The 17,794-nt window shown below is 42.0% G+C and overlaps 1 protein-coding gene across 14 annotated transcripts in view; it reads right to left on the bottom strand.

The window, feature by feature from the left end:
- LOC148041825 (Ppx-GppA phosphatase) overlaps positions 1 to 12,808 on the bottom strand; it is a 58,362-nt gene extending 45,554 nt beyond the window's left edge. For 12 of the 14 annotated variants that reach the window (XR_015691599.1, XR_015691606.1, XR_015691607.1 and 9 more), the window contains exons 1-2: positions 12,003 to 12,807; positions 10,333 to 11,438 (exon numbers count right to left, since the gene is read on the bottom strand). Coding sequence is in view for 8 of the 14 variants with exons in the window: in XM_087682918.1 (XP_087539044.1) it covers positions 10,333 to 11,438; positions 12,003 to 12,501 (1,605 nt within the window). In the remaining 6 variants the exon portion in view is untranslated. Of the gene's footprint in view, positions 1 to 10,332; positions 11,439 to 11,645; positions 11,954 to 12,002 lie in introns of those variants that run through there. The other 2 variants (XM_087682923.1, XM_087682957.1) reach the window with 2 other exon arrangements.
- Between the last annotated feature and the right edge of the window lie 4,986 nt (positions 12,809 to 17,794).

Below are 17,794 nucleotides of genomic sequence, written 5' to 3'. Positions count from 1 at the left end.
TAAATACATCATATTACATAAGAAGTCCCAAATTTTAGCTGCAATTTCTGTTGTACATGTACCCACGGGCATAAAATTTGACACGCACGGTCAAAAGAAAGCCCCAAAATTTTTGTGCTCAAAGTATCAACCATACATCTGCACTATCTCTGCCATGCATAGAACGAGCCAATTTTGCCAAAATAGAGCAATTTCAGCAAAACCCCCAAATTTCACTAACCGATCTATCCCAATTGCATTAATGCATATTCCTGAAAGCATAAAATGGACAAAATTAGTAAAATTTCACAAAACTTTGCAAAAGCCCCAAATTTCTCCGGTCCAAATGTGCACCAATGTTGCCAATCTGACTCAGATAAACAAAATTTCACCAATACAATAAAAGCCCCAAATTTTATGGGTCCAATGTTGAGAAATTTCACTCAAATGAGCAAAGTTTCAATAAATTTGGTGAAATCCCCAATTCAAACACGCACAATGTCTGCAATTTCTGACGCAAATGCCTCAATTTTGCATGAACAGCACTCAATCTGGAAAAACCCCAAGTTTCTAGGCCTAAATCTGCACAAATATGCGCACTATGCTTACGTGCGCAAACCCTCGTCCAGGAAAGAGGGGTAAAAACTGATTTTCTTTTCTTCTTTTTTGAAAAAAAAAAAAAAAGAGGAAACGTGACGAGGGGGGTTGTTGACCCGCCGTGCAGGTCGCTGCCTGGTCGCCTGCCCATCCCATCGCCTGCTGACAGTCGCATGGCCTCCACTCGTCCCGTTACCAGGTCTGGTCATCTGCAGCCCATCAAGCTTGCAAACTGTCACCGAACTGTCCGTCGAACTTCCCGCCTGGGCTGCGACCTATCAACAGCTACATGACCGCCCTGTTGGTCCCGTCTGACACGTTGACCTGTCAAATCTGGTTGCACGCTAGCAGGTGCTCGCTGGTCTTCCGCTCAACTGCTTGCTGGCGACCTATCGACAGCTACCTGACCGCCCCGTTGGTCCCATCTAACTGACGTTGACCTGTCAAATCTGGTCGCACGCTAGCAGGTGTCCGCTAGTCTTCCGCTCAACTGCTTGCTGGCGCCATTGGTCCTCTACACGACTGCTTGCTAGTCTTTTGCACGACCTGTGCTACACATGTCGTTTGCACGTGACCAATTCTGCCTCACTTGTCAAGTGCTGCGACCTGGCACTCCTTGGAAACACGAACGTTGTAACCAACGCTCTGATACCAGCTTGTTGAGCTTAGAAGGCGCAGGGATCAAGACATGTAGTGATTGTTAGCAGCATAAAGACAGAGAGTGAGAGAGAGCAAAGTAGTGGGAAAAGTGAACACGACTTGTGGATACAATAACGAGTGTACCTCTTTAGGTTTTTAGATAGATATATATATATGAAAGTACAATGTGCTAAGGGTGTGTTCACACCCGTGAACATATAAAAGGCACGAGGGCCCTTTATTCCCAACAGCTGGAGAGTATGTCGTACTCCGAACGGATCTCGAATTACAGCAAGGCAGCCTCCAGATGTCAAACACCACCAAACGCAATAGTGAGAAGCTCGATCTAATGCAGACAATAGTGAGTAGAGAGAAAGACTACAAACACATGCAGGACAGCTTGCAGGAGAGAGAAATACTAAAAACGTAGCCAAGACAGTCTGCAGAAGAGAGAAAACTGCCAAAGGACAGCCTAGCGACAACCTACAGAAGCTAGGCGACAGCTCGAGGAGAGAGAGAACTGCCAAACACATACTGTAGATGACGTGGCAAGCAGTACGGCAGCAGGTATGTGCAAGAACAGCAGTTGTCTAGCTGGGATCAGCTCCAAACTATGAGAAGAGGGCTGGAAATTAGACGCCAACTGATGTAGACAGCAATGGATAGCTTCCGCTAAGATGTCCTCTACGAACGGGGTGTGAACAACAAGCTGAAACACCTGAAATTTGCAAAAACGAGGGCTGAATGGAGGGCAGCATACGTATTAATAGAAAGATCGAGCCCTCTCAAGTGGGTTTGTGCTTATGGGACACAGAAACTCTCTAGGATCAAGACACGCAGTGATTGTTAGCAGCACAAAGACAGAGAATGAGAGAGAGTAAAGTAGTGGGAAGAGTGAACACGACTTGTGAGTACAATAATGAGAGTGTACCTCTTTAGGTTTTTAGATAGATATATATATGAAAGTACAATGTGCTAAGGGTGTGTTCACACCCGTGCACATATAAAAGGCATGAGGGCCCTTTGTTCCCAACATCTAGAGAGTGTCGTACTTCGAACGGATCCCGAATTGCAACAAAAGGCAGCCTCCGGATGTCGAACACCAGCAAACGCAACAATGAAAAGCTTGATCTAATGCAGACAGCAGTGAGTAGAGAGAAAGACTACAAACACATGCAGGACAAACTGCAGGAGAGAGAAATACTAAAAGCGTAGGCAAAACAACCTGCAAAAGAGAGAAAACTGCCAAAGGACAACATGGCGACAGCCTACAAAAGCTGAGCGATAGCTTGAGGAGAGAGAGAACTGCCAAACGCATGCTGCAGTGATGTGGCAGGCAATACGACAGCAGGTCTGTGCAAGAACAGCAATCGCCTGACTAGGATCAGCTCCAAACTATGAGAAGAGGGCTGGAAATAAGGTGCCAACTGATGTAGACAGCAGTGGATAGCTTCAGCTGAGATGTCCTCTACGAATGGAGTGTGGACAGCAAGCTAAAACACCTGAAATTTGCAAAAACGAGATTAAGGGCTGAATGGAGGGTAGCATACGTATAGAAAGTTTGGGCCCTCTCAAGCGGGTTTGTGCTTATGGGACACAGAAACTCTCTAGGATCTCGTTTCTTTTAAATAAACAAGGTTTCTTCACTAATTAAGCAAGTTTTGGGGCTATTTAAGTAAAACTAATGCATTTTTAGCTCAACAGCTAGTACCAAGAAACCATGCAGGATTCATAGATCCTTCCATTAGATTCTACTCCAAAGGGCCCTAGAAGGTCTGCTTGGCTCGCCCCTCAGGCTTCCTATACATCACTGTTTATAGTTGATTTTACATTGCACATTTCAAGCTGGACAATTAGCAAAAGGCTCTCCACGACCCTCTAGGGTATGAGACCATGGAAAAGGAACTAGATAGTATCAATCGAAGTGGGACTTGGACCTTGGTGGATAGTCCTCATCACAAGACAGTCATCAGGACAAAGTGGATTTTTAGCACCAAGCTAAAAGCTAACGCTACTTTAGACAAATCCAAGGCTCACCTTGTAATGCAAGGTTTCACACAAAAGCATGGCATTGACTATGAAGAAACCTTCACACCTACCGCTCAGTTGACACTGTTTTGTTTGTTGCTTGCGCTTGCCGCTCACAACGATTGGCCGATCTATCAAATGGATGTCAAAAGTGACTTTCTAAATGATTATTTAAAGGAGAAAGTCTATGTGGAGCAGCCTCCTAGTTTTTCTTCAGCTGATCGAAACAATAAGGTATTTCATTTGCACAAAAGCTCTTTATGGGCTGAAGCAAGCAGCAAGGTCTTGGTACCACAGGATAGGCAAGTTCTTACGAACTCATGGATACCATTCTACCCCCTATGTTCACACAAGCGTGGGGGTCAATTTTATCCTACTATACGTTGATGATATACTTCTCACAAGCTCAAATTCTGCAGCCATAATAGAAATCAAGGCAAAGCTTTGTGCTACATTTGAGATGACTAACTTAGATTTGTTGTCTTATTTTTTGGGGATAAAAATTGTTCGATCCGAGTGAAGTATCTATTTATCACAACAAAAATACGTCCTACAGCTAGTGGAACAGTATTGCACAAATCAAACATGGCCAATGGCCACGCCTCTTGATCCCACTATCCATCTACATAAGGATACCTTGAGTTGGCCTTTTGATACTTACACCTATTGCTCTGTTGTAGGAAAGCTACTTTGGTTAATACATACTAGGCCAGATTTTGCATACTCAATTAGTTTGCTTGGTCAATATTTTAATGCATCTAGGATATCTCATTGGATTGTGTCACGAGGACGTGAAAAATTGATGCTTTCCTTATGTTTAATTGACATTTGATTAAAGGATTAATCAAATGTGCACTTAAAATATGCACATGTGTTGCACATGTGAGGTGCAAGCTACTTTTTCACAGTTGAAGGCCGAAGGACCCTGTGAAAAAGATGGGTGTCAAAGGCAATAGTTGTAACAAGTTACACTTGTTAGATTCTAGGTGAATTTTGGTGTTAGTTTGCCTCTAGGACCATTAATTGGCCATTAAGTGTCAATAGTGACACTAGGGACTAGGCATTAATTAATGGATTAATGCTTGTCCAAGGGTCAATTAATACATGGGACCACTTTGGGTTGCAAATGGCCTAAACAATTAATTTTTGGATGGGCAAGGTCAATTTTCTAGGCATGGATTAAGGGCTAAATTAATTTTCAGAATTAATTAATTTTGAAAAATAATAAAATGGCTGAAAATTGCTGAAAATGGATTAAGAAAGTTGCCACTTGGCAAAACTTTCCCATGCAAGTGGGGGAAAGGCTAAATAGGGCTGAAGGGAGAGGGAAATCTCGTTTTTCCATTTTGGAGCTGTTGAAAAGAGGTGTTGAACTGTTGCTGCCAGCTTTTGGGGCCATTTCCCAGCCATTGGAGACCATTTTGGTGATGGAGATTGCATATTCTTGACCTTGGGAAGCTGGCAATTGCTACTAATGCACTTTCTCCTGAAGATCATAGTCTTTGATGCTCCTATTGCACCAATGCTTTCAAGCTTATGCTTTATGGGTCTGAGATAGCTTGGGATTTATGCTTCGGATATACCCTACTGGGATTTGGCATGTCTGATGCTATGTATTCGATGTATTAGAGTGTTGCTTGCTCTCTTTGCATCTGACTTCACTTCCAGTGGGAGCCTCTTAGTATATTCGGATGTACACAGAGTCTTATTTACACTTGAGCTTGAGCTTGTGGGATAGTTACATGCATTTGCTCTCTTGAGAGCTTTATGTCTGCAGTTACTCTATAGTGGGCTGATTTGATACGCCTATTGGGGCAGGCACCTATTTCTGTCACAGGTTTGTCAGTTTTGTATGCATCTTGGATGGTTATGTATTGAGCTTCTTGCTCTATCAATTGTGCTTGTGCTTGGTTTCTTCTCTTAACCCGAGACCCATTACACGCATGATTTCTAAACCTACGAGATGTCTCTTGCCTAACAGGTGATTGATTTGACAGTTCTTGATACCTTCTTGCCCCTAGAAACTCACTATTGGATGTATCTTGCTACCTAGCAGTTGCAATGACATATGTATCAGTGATTGCTTCATTTTGGGACAGTTTTACATACTGCTGTCATTTATTACAGCAAGCTGCAATCTGCAGATTTTGGGCACTTCTATGAGGGTAATACTTACTATTTGATGTTATCTTGGTCATATTTGGTGGACAGGCACTTCTCTTGGTGAAATCCACTCTTTCAGCCAGTTTTAGCAGTGTTTTTAGTGCATTTTCTGCTAATTACAGCAACCAGCAATTTCACTTTTTTACTTTGATTTGGGACAGTATGATTGGTCATCTAAAAGATACAACTCTCTTTAACATTGCCAAGTTGGATGGTACCAACTATGGGTATTGGAAGTCCCAAATATGGCAAGTTTTGGTGCAGAAATTGCAGATTAAACCCTTGCGTTTCAAGGGTGTTAAGCTTGAGGATATGGATGATGATGTTTGGATGGAAGTTGATGAGCTATGCAAGGCTACCATTATTTTGTCACTCTCAGAAGAGGTCCATCATAATGTTGTTGAAGATGAGAATCAGAGTGCATGGGATTTATGGGAGAAGATTCAGGAGCTCTATACGCAGCAGAGTCTTATGTCACAGATGTATTGGCTGAAGCAATTAATGGACCTTCGCATGGAGGGGACCTCCCTTTCATCTCATTTCAGTCAGTTTCATGCTATCATGAAGAGTCTGTTGTCACAGGGTATTGATTTCAAAGACAACTTGCACCCGTTGTTTCTACTTGGCACCTTGCCTAAATCATGGGATGTCTTCCGTACTGCCATATGCACGAACAAGCTTGATGAGCTGAAAATCAAAGATATTGAGAGTGCTTTATTAACTAAGGAAATCAACAGGAGGAACAATGATGCTTCCTGCTCTTCACATGCATTGACTGTTAGAGGTGGCAGACATGGCAGGCATGATAATGATCATAAGGGCAGGGACTCTCAGAAGTCTAGGTCCAAGTCACGTGGTCGCAGTAAGTCCCGTGGACGGAAGCCTGATCTTACCTATCATTATTGTGGAAAAGCAAGACATATTAGGCCGCAATGCCATAAAATGCGCGATGATAAGCGCAAGAAAAAGGAAAAAGAAAAAGTACAGGAAAAGTATTTTGAGCGTAGTATTGTACCTCCAAAGTCCAATGTGAAGATAGAAGAGGTTAATGTCATGCAGGCCACTGATTCAGATGATGATTACATACTTGCAGCTTCTCCATGCGATGCCTTACAGACTTCTGAGATACATTCTATGTATGCGCAGTGTTGGCTCTTGGATTCGAGTACATCCCTTCATGTGACACCCTGTCGCGATTGGTTTCATACCTATCGTACCATGTCTAGTTCTATACGCCTTGGTGACGACAGGTCTCTTGACATTGTGGGCATTGGAGATGTTAGGCTGCAGTTTCCTTCTGGTTGTTCTTTTGTTTTGCATGATGTACGCCATGTACCTGCGTTGACTCGCAGCCTTATGTCAACTGGACAGCTTGATAATGCAGGGTATTTTGTATCTTTTGGAGACTCTGCATGGTAGATTACTCGTAGCAGGCTTGTGCTTGCAAGAGGTGCCAAGTCTGGCAGCCTCTATCCCTTACTTGTATCTGGAGCTACATTGGATCATGTTTTGCATGTGGATTCTATCCCCCATGTATCCCTTTGGCATGCTCGTTTGGGACATATGTCTCTTAAAGAAATGAAAATGCTCTGTGCTTTGCAGTATCTTCCGCCTTTTGACTCCTCGCATTTTGATTCTTGTGATCATTGTTTATATGGCAAGCAGACTAGAAAAACGCATAAAAAGTCTGGTAAGAAACGCATGGGTGAGCCCTTGACTCTTGTGCACTCAGATGTATGTGATCCCATGCCCTGTCAGTCACTTGGTGGAGCAAAGTACTTTGTTACTTTCATAGATGATTACTCACGTAAGGTTTGGGCTTATCCCATAAAGAGAAAATCCGATGTCTTAGACACATTTCAGCGTTGGCTTGCATTGGCAGAGAACCAGCCTGGGAAAAGGCTCAAATACCTAAGGTCAGATAATGAGGGTGAGTATGTATCACGTGCTTTTGAGCAGTTTTGTGATGAGCAGGGTATTAAGCGTCAGTTGACCGCCCCTTACATCCCACCCCAGAATGGTATGGCTAAACGCATGAATAGGACCATTCAGGAAAGGGTCCATAGCATGCTTAGCCAGGCTGGCTTACCGCAGCACTTTTGGACTGAGGCAGTTACTACTGCAGTGCATCTCATTAACAGGTCGCCTAGCAGTGGCATTGACTTTCACGTTACAGAGGAGGTATAGGCAGGCAAGCCCCCCTCTTATGATCATTTGCATGTCTTTGGATGTGAAGCATTCTGCCATGTGTCCAAGGACAAACGCAATAAGCTAGATCCTAAGAGTGTCAAATGCATTTTCATTGGCTATGGAGATGCAGGAGAGATGGGTTACTGTCTATGGGATCTGCAGGCGCGGAAAGTGATCCGCAGCCATGATGTCATCTTTCATGAGGACAAAATGCATATGCAGCCTGAGAAAGTGGTTGAGGTACACAGAGTTATCTTTCAAGAGGAGCCACCTGCTCCCGTTCAACCCGCTCCACGGCCAGCTAGACAGCGTGCGACATCACCTGATGCTCATGACCCAAATGCTAGACATGCTGATATTAGACAGGATGTCAGTCAAGCAACAGAGCCTGGGTTGAGGCATTCTACTAGAGATAGACGACCTCCTAACCGTTTGACGCCCTCTATGGATTATGTGCTGGTTACAGATGCACAAGAGCCTCTCACTTATGATGAGACTATGCGCAGGGGTGATTATCACTCTTGGGAGAGAGCTATGCAGTCTGAGCTTGACTCATTACATAAGAATCAGACTTGGGATTTGGTTTCCTTGCCTCAGGGTAAAAAGGCTTTGCCATGCAAGTGGGTGTACAAGCTGAAAAATATCCTTGGACACCCCAAGCCGGCATACAAGGCTCGATTGGTTGCTAAGGGTTTTAAGCAGGAGCATGGTATTGACTTTGATGAGTCTTTTCTCATGTGGTCAAGATGACGACCCTACGCTTAGTCTTGGCCTTGGTTGCACAGCTTGACCTGGACTTGTACCAGATGGATGTCAAGACGGCTTTTTTACATGGAGACTTGCATAATGAGATTTACATGGAGCAGCCTAAGGACTTTGCAGACCGTGGCAAGGAACACCTAGTGTGCAAGCTAAAGAAAAGTCTATATGGCTTGAAGCAGACTCCTAGGGAATGGTACCATAAGTTTGATGCATTCATGTAGTCGCAAGGCTACAGTCGCAGTGCTATGGATCCGTGCTAGTACATGAAGAAAGCCCGTGACGATTCTTTACTGATTTTGGTACTCTATGTGGATGACATGCTTTTAGCAGAGACAGCTCGTGAGCTAGATGCTCTTAAGACTCAGCTCAAGAAGAACTTTACAATGAAAGATCTGGGACAGGCCTCTCATATACTTGGTATGCGCATTATGCGCGATCGATCTCAGGGACTACTCTATCTGTCACAAAGGGAGTACATTCATAAAGTCCTTGAGCGCTTCGTATGCAGAATGTTAAGCCTATTGGCTGTCCATTACCTTCTCATGTGAAGGTTTTCCAAGCCGATTATCCGCAAACAAATGAGCAGAGGGCCAAGATGGCCAAGATTCCCTATGCATCAGCCGTGGGCAATCTTATGTATGCATAATAGCCACCCGTCCAGATATTGCTTTTGCAGTTGGGATTGTGGCACGTTATATGGCTACACTTGGCAAGAAACATTGGGATGCCGTGAAGGGTATCATGAGGTACCTAAAGGATATAGCATATATGTGTCTTTGTTAAGGCAACCAGGATACAGGAGTCATGGGATACACTGACTCTGATTATGTAGGACATGCAGATAGTAGGAAGTCCACTTCTAGCTATGTGTTCACTTATACTGGAGGGGCTATCTCTTGGATGTCTAGGGCGCAAAAGTGTACGGCCCTTTCTACTACAAAGGCCGAGTATATTGCAACCACAGAGGCTTGCAAGGAGGCTATCTGGTTAGGCCATTTGATTATAGACCTTGGTATGATAGATGCTATGCCTACACTGCATTCGAATTCTATGAGTGCCATTCAGTTGACCAAGAATCCGGTCTTCCATGCGAAGACGAAACATATTGAGGTGAGGTATCACAAACATCCAAATCAATAAAATCTTGCTAAACATAGTAGCTATCTGTCAATATTTTATAGGATTCCTATTCTTGGAATGGCATTTTGAGTTCATTTCATAATTCCTAAATTTAGGAACCTCTTTGTACAAAAAGAAAACTATTTCCTTACGTCTTCTAAATAATCTGAAACCTACACTGAGGCTTCCCTATAGCCTGTATGATCATACCATCTCATTGATTGTAAGAATATTATCTATTGGATTTCGGCCACACGCAAGACATGTCTAAACATAAGCCTGGTATATTTTAAGTTTCAAATGCTTAGGCAGGAGTGATGGTCCACAAGCCAGCTCTAGAGTATAATTCTATTCAAACTAAGGATATGTGATTAAGATACAAAAATAGAGAATTATATTTACTGAACGAGAATGCACAAAGAACGTATTTTGTCTAACCCCTAATTGTGACACTTGACAAAACAAAGAATCAAGGGCTAAAGCAAGCATTTTTATTCCTACTGAAGTGATGGAAGGCATAGCTATCACTCCCTTCACAATTGCCAAATAGCTTATAGGATGGACTCATGGATATGCTCAAAAACATTTCCTATGGAGCATATAAATTTCAAAGCATCACTCATATGAGACAATGACCAAAAAAAAGCATCAAGCTTACAGTAATGAATGGGCTTCATTGAATGAGATCCGATCCATACAATACTTATTTTCTCCAAAACCATTGGAAGAACAATAAAAAACAAAATGTTACAAAAGCAAAATAAGGAAGCCTTAATGTTATTTCATCAAGGATATTTTACAAAACGAAATAGAACCTACTGATAAAAACAAATTTCTACCCAGTCCAGCAAGTACCTTGGCTAGACGTGCTGAATGAGAAGCAGAGGCCAATCTTTGCTGGGTGTAAAACCTTTTTGCTAAGCTGACAACAGAGCTCCTCCGGACATTTTCCAAGGGTCTGTATCTAGCACAAGACCTTTTCAATGTATCAGCAATAACCCCCTCACGAAGGGCATAAGGAGAAACCCTCATTTTCTGAACCCCCAAAGCAACAAATATTTCCTCCAAAAGTACTGCCCCTCCCACCAAAACATCTGCTCTTTTGCCTGGAAGCCCAAAAGACTTGGCACGCTGCTCATTATTTTTTGCTTGACAAACTTTTGTTACCACTACTGACAGCTCATCTTGGGTAAATTCCCTATCACGAAAACCATAAAGGCCGAACTCTGACTCTTCCATCTTCAGTGTAGAGATGCAATCACATGCATGCCCTTGATTGACTATTTGTTCAATGGATTCAATTGTGCCAGAGCTACCAATTGCAAGTTCATAGCCAGCAGCACATACTTGATCTGCAACACCAGATTTGTTTAATGTAAGACGTATGTGCTGTCGAAGCGCTTCTAGCTGACTTTTCTGAAGAGGGGCATTCCCACCACCCAAAAAGCGTTCTGTGAGCTGCAGATGTCCCAGCTTCACAGAAGTAGCAAAAATAGGTGATCCATCCCTACCTAACACAAATTCTGTTGATCCACCACCAATGTCAACTATCAAAACAAGCTTGTCATATACTGGCAATCCTTGTAGAATCCCAAGGTAGATCAAATTGGCTTCTTCTTCCCCTGAAAGAACCTCTACCTCAATTCCTGCCTTCTCAAGGATGTTTCCAAGAAAAGCTCCCCTGTTTCCAGCTTCCCTGACTGCTGCAGTTGCAACAACTCTGAGTGGAGCTTTGTATGCTAATGCTAGAGCCTTGAATCTCTTTAATGTTTCCAATGCATGTGCTTCAGCCTCTGGTGTTATAAGAGACAGCCCACCACCACTACCTAACCGTATATACTCTTTTTCAGAATCTATAACTTGGAATCGGCCCTGTGAATCAGCCTTGGCCACGATGACATGGAATGAATTACTGCCCATATCAACTGCTGCCAACATCCTGGGGTCTCCAGTGCAAACCTCTGAAACACAGAGAAACGCAAGGTGCAGTCAGTCAAGCCATTACAACCTCATGGGTAAGATGCGACGGCATGTAACCAATTCCTTGTCATACATCCACTTTTGTACTGGTGGGGACACAAGAGAATTTAGATACATTCCCTCCGTAATTTCCACATTGTGAACAACGAAAACATCATGAGCTTTTTTGTAAGGGAGGGACCGCATACCTCGCTTGTGTAGTTGGGGGCAGGGGCTAAGGGCCTCCAATTCCCATGATAATTCCACATTGTGAATTATGGCAACATCGTGAGCTCTCGGATGGAGGGACCGCATACCTCACTAGGTGCAGTTCAGGGGCCTGCAGCCCCCTGCCCTCAACCGCACCTAGCTGGGTGTGCAGTGCCTCCCACAGCAGAAGTTCATGATGTTGAACACGATGGGGAAGAACAAGGGAAAAAAGACCCCTTTCCCCACATGAGAAAATGTCAAGTACTTCTTGTGGGATAGCACTCATGTTAGCATAAGACAATGTCGCAGCCATTGCAATGAAGAGCGAAGTTGATTTTTGAATACTAAGAACTCACCATCCTTCCATTGAAATCTCAGATTGTAATGCGAGAGTGAGTCGCCAGCTGAGGTCCCCTGTTCCTCACTCGCCACTCTGCTTGCGTCGTTGAATTGGCAATCATGTTCTTCTTCGTGCTCTGACGAGCTATGAGAAGAGCAACCGCTATGATTCTCCCAGTCTGAAGAAGAAGAAGCAGCGCCAGCGCCAGCAGCCGAAGGCTCTCTCGGAAGCTCTCTTGAGGAAGACGTGCCGGGTTCGGGGAGACGGTGATAGCATGGGAGAAGACCCTGTGGATTAGAAGGGGGATAAGAAGAGGGGGGGCAGGAGAGGGGGCCGGGTGATTTAGGATCAGGAAGGAGAGGAGGGGGCCGGCCACAGATGTGTTCCATGTGGCGCTTCATGATGGGATCTCGCAGGAGGACATTGGCGCAACCAGCCGGCTGGTACAGAGGAGGAGGAGGAAAGGGAAGGGGACGGGGAAGGGGAAGGGGCCGGGACGGAACCAGGGGGCGCATGTCGACCAATGATGACGATGGGTGGTGGTGATGGCAATGGCAATGATGGTGATGGTGATGGTGATGGTACTACAGGCCTGCCTTTCTGTCAGCAGCCCTCGATTCAATGCCTGACTGACATGTACAGGTTTGTGAGTTGTCGATCGACGGGAGGGAGAATTGAAGGAGATGCAGGGAGCCATAGCCAAGCGTCGTCGTCCACAGTAGGAATTTTGAGGGCCGATTCACACGCTGGCCTGGCATCACCATCCAGCGTCTAAGGGTCGATATCATCGCAAGTTCGCAAATACCCTATCCATAGAGGTATGGATAGCGTCTAAGGGTCGATATCATCGCAAGTTCTCGAACCAAAGACAGTTTGATTCCTACCATGACCAAATAAAGTTAAGAACAATAGATTGCGGGGGATTTCATAGTTTCATGGTAGCTTCATCTAGGACAATGATGTCACCAAATAGGGCCATTCTCATTGGGATGGCTCGCTAGAGGTTTGCTCCCTGCAGCCAACTCTTTAACTTTGCCTAGATAGGCCTAACACAGGGACAATCCTAGAATAAGTGAAGCATTGCTTCTTCATGGCTCCTATATCGAACACGGAATAAAGCTTCTTACCTTGATTAGTAAATAGAGAAGATGGGGCCACGAACATCTCTTACTTTTTTGCAACCCCAAAGCTTCTTACCTTGATTAGTAAATAGAGAATTGGTCGGATGTACCACCTTGGGAAGAATGGAGGTTGGCCAAGGAGCCGTCAGCCTATAGCCAATCAATCTCCTTATCGACAAGTCCAAATTGTTGTATGACAACCTCAACTCCATACAATATGTTGAGAAGGTGATGTAATCACAAGACCCTCCCTCATTGAATTTTGAAAAATAAAGGCATGATTTTCAATGATCCGAATATGGGTAATGTATAGTTCTTAGTTACAATATCTATTTTTTTGAATTTCTATTGAAAATTAAATATATGTTGTTGAGTGATCGGAAAACGTATAATGTATAGTTCTTATATGATTTAAAGCAATTTTGACATTCATATATATGTGCTCTACACAAGATGAGTGACAAGCTATTAGTTCTTTTTTTGTAGTTTTGCATTTTCTCTAACTAATAATGTCTCTATTGAAATCACCTAAAGCAATAAATAGAAATTTTTTTGTTGTTGTTGGTATATTCATGTGAGTTCTTTAATGCTTTCCGTTGCAAGTTTGTAGTTGTTTGTCCATGGAGTATATAAACTAGATATGATGGCCTATGTTGCCAACCATGCCCACCAGTTGCCCTTCCCACAATTAGTGTCATTGCAAAGCTCACATAGCTATGCCTCGCTAACTTTGCATTGGTGTGATTGTTTCCCTTTGCTCAGTAAAAATCTACTAAATCACACATTGCACAAGTCGAAAACAAACCATTGTTAATGAAACTGTACAATATTTTAATGTATTTTAGCTTTCTATGCAATCTTAAATAAAAATGACATTACAACTTTGTCAATGGGAAAACAAACCATGTCTCAAAGAATACCATTGTGAACAATATCAAATAACTGTTTGTTTGGTAATATAGATGCATTGCAATCATATAAAGTTGAATGTATGAAAAACCATTACAATTCTAAGCACTTCGATACTAAGCAAACTCTTGCGGAGCATTAAAAAAGCTTCATGGTATTTATACAAATCAATAAAAGTCGTCTTCAAAAAATCCCCTTTTTTTTGCAAATAGGCTTTATCGATTAGCATTAGAGCTCCACAACATTATGTAATGGTGATATCTGCACATTTTCTTTACATAAACAATTGCCACCATTCATTTTTATAGACTTCTATTTACTTGAAAATTCACATGAAACACTTATCAGTAGGAGATTTGCATTAGGAGAGACATGAAATCAAATAGAAAATAAATTTACACATTTAAATTAGAAGTAGGTGTGTGAATCTCTATTTTATTTGCCACAATTGCATCACAGTGCAATTGATGCACCTTGACCAAGCGTGATGGATCCATGAACTCATGATGCTCCCAAAATCGAGGGATGTCCAAAGAATGGTTTGTTTATATCACAAATGCATCCAAAGGGGCCAACAAGTGAAAGCATTGAACATTACTCCCATACTTCACCTCCACAAATGCAAGACTCGAAGAATCCAAGTACATGAGTGCATGGAGGTGCTCAACAATGCAAGCAAGGCTCCTCTGCATGATGAGATCTAATAATATAAATGAGAACTAATCACATAGATGCAACTGAATTCTTGAAGCGAGATAATATACATATGCAAGGGTAGACATCTGAAAAAGCAATCGGAAAAGGAGAGACATTGAATACATTAAGGATTTAAAAGAGAGCAAGAAAGGTCAAATTGAAAGAGAAACAACCAGTTTGGATATACTCATTAAAACATCAATAATTTTGTAAGCCAATTTATAGAAAGCTCCAAAAACACAATGTGACAACCAAAAGTACTAAATTTCAAATAAATACACTAGTCATCATGACATTTGTACATATTGTCGTTTGTCGAAATCAACAACCAAGCTTGTATAATTACTTAAGTAAAATGGAGACACCAACCCACCTTGATCAACACAACCATTGAATCTAGCAATATATATTTTTAGAGACAACATCTCCTATTGCATAAATGATACTTGTTCAAAATTTTAGAAAAAGACATCACATAATTCTCCATTGATCAAGTCTCTCTATTCAACATCATGATCCTGCACAATAGGCAGATCCTGGGCCACTACATCATCAACAACTATAGCAAGTTATCTCATTGGGGCTAGCTAGATTGTAACATCGAGCTCCTCCTGAAAGATGACCCTGTGTACTTCATTCACCTACTCTGGTCTCATATGCATCTTATCCTAATGGAAAATAACGTCATGTGATTGTGGATAACCTTTCAAGCTTACGAATCCCAAAGACGATAGCCCATCTCACCTATATTCCCATATCAAAGAAAGATGCATTTGATAGACTTCAAATCCAACTTATTACGCTTGTCTTTGGGAATATGGCAAAAAGACTCACAAGTATGAATATGAGGGAGGTTTCCTAGAGCATACCTTATCTACAACTCTACCACCAAAAGCAATACATGGGGATCTATTAATGAGATGCACAGTTGTAGTAATTTCCTTAGCCCAAAAGTACTGTGGTAAGCCTAGATTCTATTAATGAGATGCACAATTGTAGCAATTGCCTTAGCCCAAAAGTGCTATGGTAAGCCTACCTAACTAAGCATACTACATACACTTTCTTGAAGGGTCATGTTCATGTACTCTGCAATACCATTCTAGGGTGGGGTGTATGGGGTAGTCAACTGATGCTTAGTACCCCTCTCATCACATAGCTACTCAAAAGCCTTAGATACATATTCACTCCCATTGTTAAACCATACCTTGACTAGTTCTCAATCATGGTGAAAAAGCATTGAAATGTAGGCAAAACATCTGATTTCAGCTTAATGGAAGAAGCCCAAATCTTATTTACACCACCTATGGATTGATAGGGCATGGGACCACAAACATTTGAATACACAAGAGCCAAAGGCTCACCCACATGCATAGAACAATCAGACTTTTTATGCGAATTATGACTTTTCCTGCCATAAATACAATGATCACATGAATGAAAACAAGAGTAATCCAAGGGTGGGAGATACTACAAACAGGTCAATACTTTCATTCCTTTCAAAGACATATGTACAAGGTGACAATGCCGTAACGATACATGCTAAAGATCAATCATAACCAATACATGGTCAACAAACCCAAAAATAAGTAAAGGGTAGAGGCTGCCAACCTTGGCACCTCTAGCAAAAAAAAGACTGCCACATATAATTTTCCATGAAGAATCACCAAAAGATACATGGTACCTGACATCATCAAATTGTCTAGCTAAAATAAATTTGTCAAAGCCGAGACATGGTATACATCATAAAGCATAAATAGAATAGCACCAAAACACACTCTAACATCACCTATGCCAATAATATCCAATGTAGTGACATCTCCTAGTCTAACTGAACCTATAATAGTTTGGTAGCTATGAAACCAACGGTGATACGGAGTAAAATAAATGGAAGCCCCCAAATCAAGAAGCCAACACTAAGAATAAGCGGACGATGCATCAATCAATTGAGTAGCATCAAGAGATGAAGTTGCAAAAATATAATCATTAGAACTATACTCCAATACATTTATCTCCTCTATATCCACATTGGACTTAGATACAATATTAGTGGACATTACACTTTCATTTCCTATCATTGCTCATTTTATGGCATATCACAGCCTCATGTGACCCTATTACCTACAATAATGATATTCAAAGAGGACTTACGACCACGGGACTTACTATAAGATTGCCCATGAGGCCGAGACTTGCCCCTATTGGGTTGCGAGTCTCTACTATGGTTATTATTACCATTTTTCTACCTCTAACAATTAATGCATGAGAAATGCGGTCTGCATCAATATTCTTCCTATTTACTTCTTCTATCAATAGAGCACTCTCTACATCATTGCATTTAAAACCATCCTTAGGGGGATTAGCACTCATAATAGTGCGAAAAGTATTCCAAGACATAGTCAATGTGATAAGCAAGAACAAATACTTAATGTTATTCTCAAACTTGATGTTCTGCTGCGAAACAAGCTCGCTAAAAATAGAGTGCAACTCATTCAAATGAGTAGGCATAGGCCCACCCTCCTTCATGTGAAGGTCCATAAGCTTTTTCAATCAATACAATTGAGATGCTTGTCATAAAAATCAAGGATGTTCTTCCATAAATCATATGCACCACCCTCAATAGAGAAAACATTGAAATACACCTACTCAGACATAGGCTGAAGTAAAAGATGGATGAAGCTCCTCAAAGACTCGTTCTAATACTTTTTGAAAGGTAAGCAAAAGCTGGAAGCATAAGCATAAGCAAGAAGGGAGTAAGGCTATGGAGGTTCAAGCAAGAAGAGAGAGACTAGTGTGTGGAAACTCTAATAGTCACAATGTGTGACTACCTTCCCTTATTATATTTGTCACAAAAACAATAAAGAATAAAGTGATAGTAATGGGCAACCACCACCTATAGTGCATAGATGTTCGGTTTTATATACAAGTAAATGTAGAAGGCTAGGCATAGGTGTCCTTTAACCCCCAATAGTGCAACTTGTTAATGGCATATGTACAACAAGATGTGCACTCTTTATTGCTTGAGCAACATCACGTAGACATGTAGATTGTGCTTGTATTTCCTTCGAAAAACAATAAGGGTATA

This window comes from Lygodium microphyllum, chromosome 1 (assembly GCF_053477565.2).
Source record: "Lygodium microphyllum isolate KBCC chromosome 1, Lygodium_microphyllum_v1.1.10, whole genome shotgun sequence".
Classification (NCBI taxonomy): domain Eukaryota; kingdom Viridiplantae; phylum Streptophyta; class Polypodiopsida; order Schizaeales; family Lygodiaceae; genus Lygodium; species Lygodium microphyllum.
This window is presented reverse-complemented; position numbering and strand designations above follow the sequence as displayed.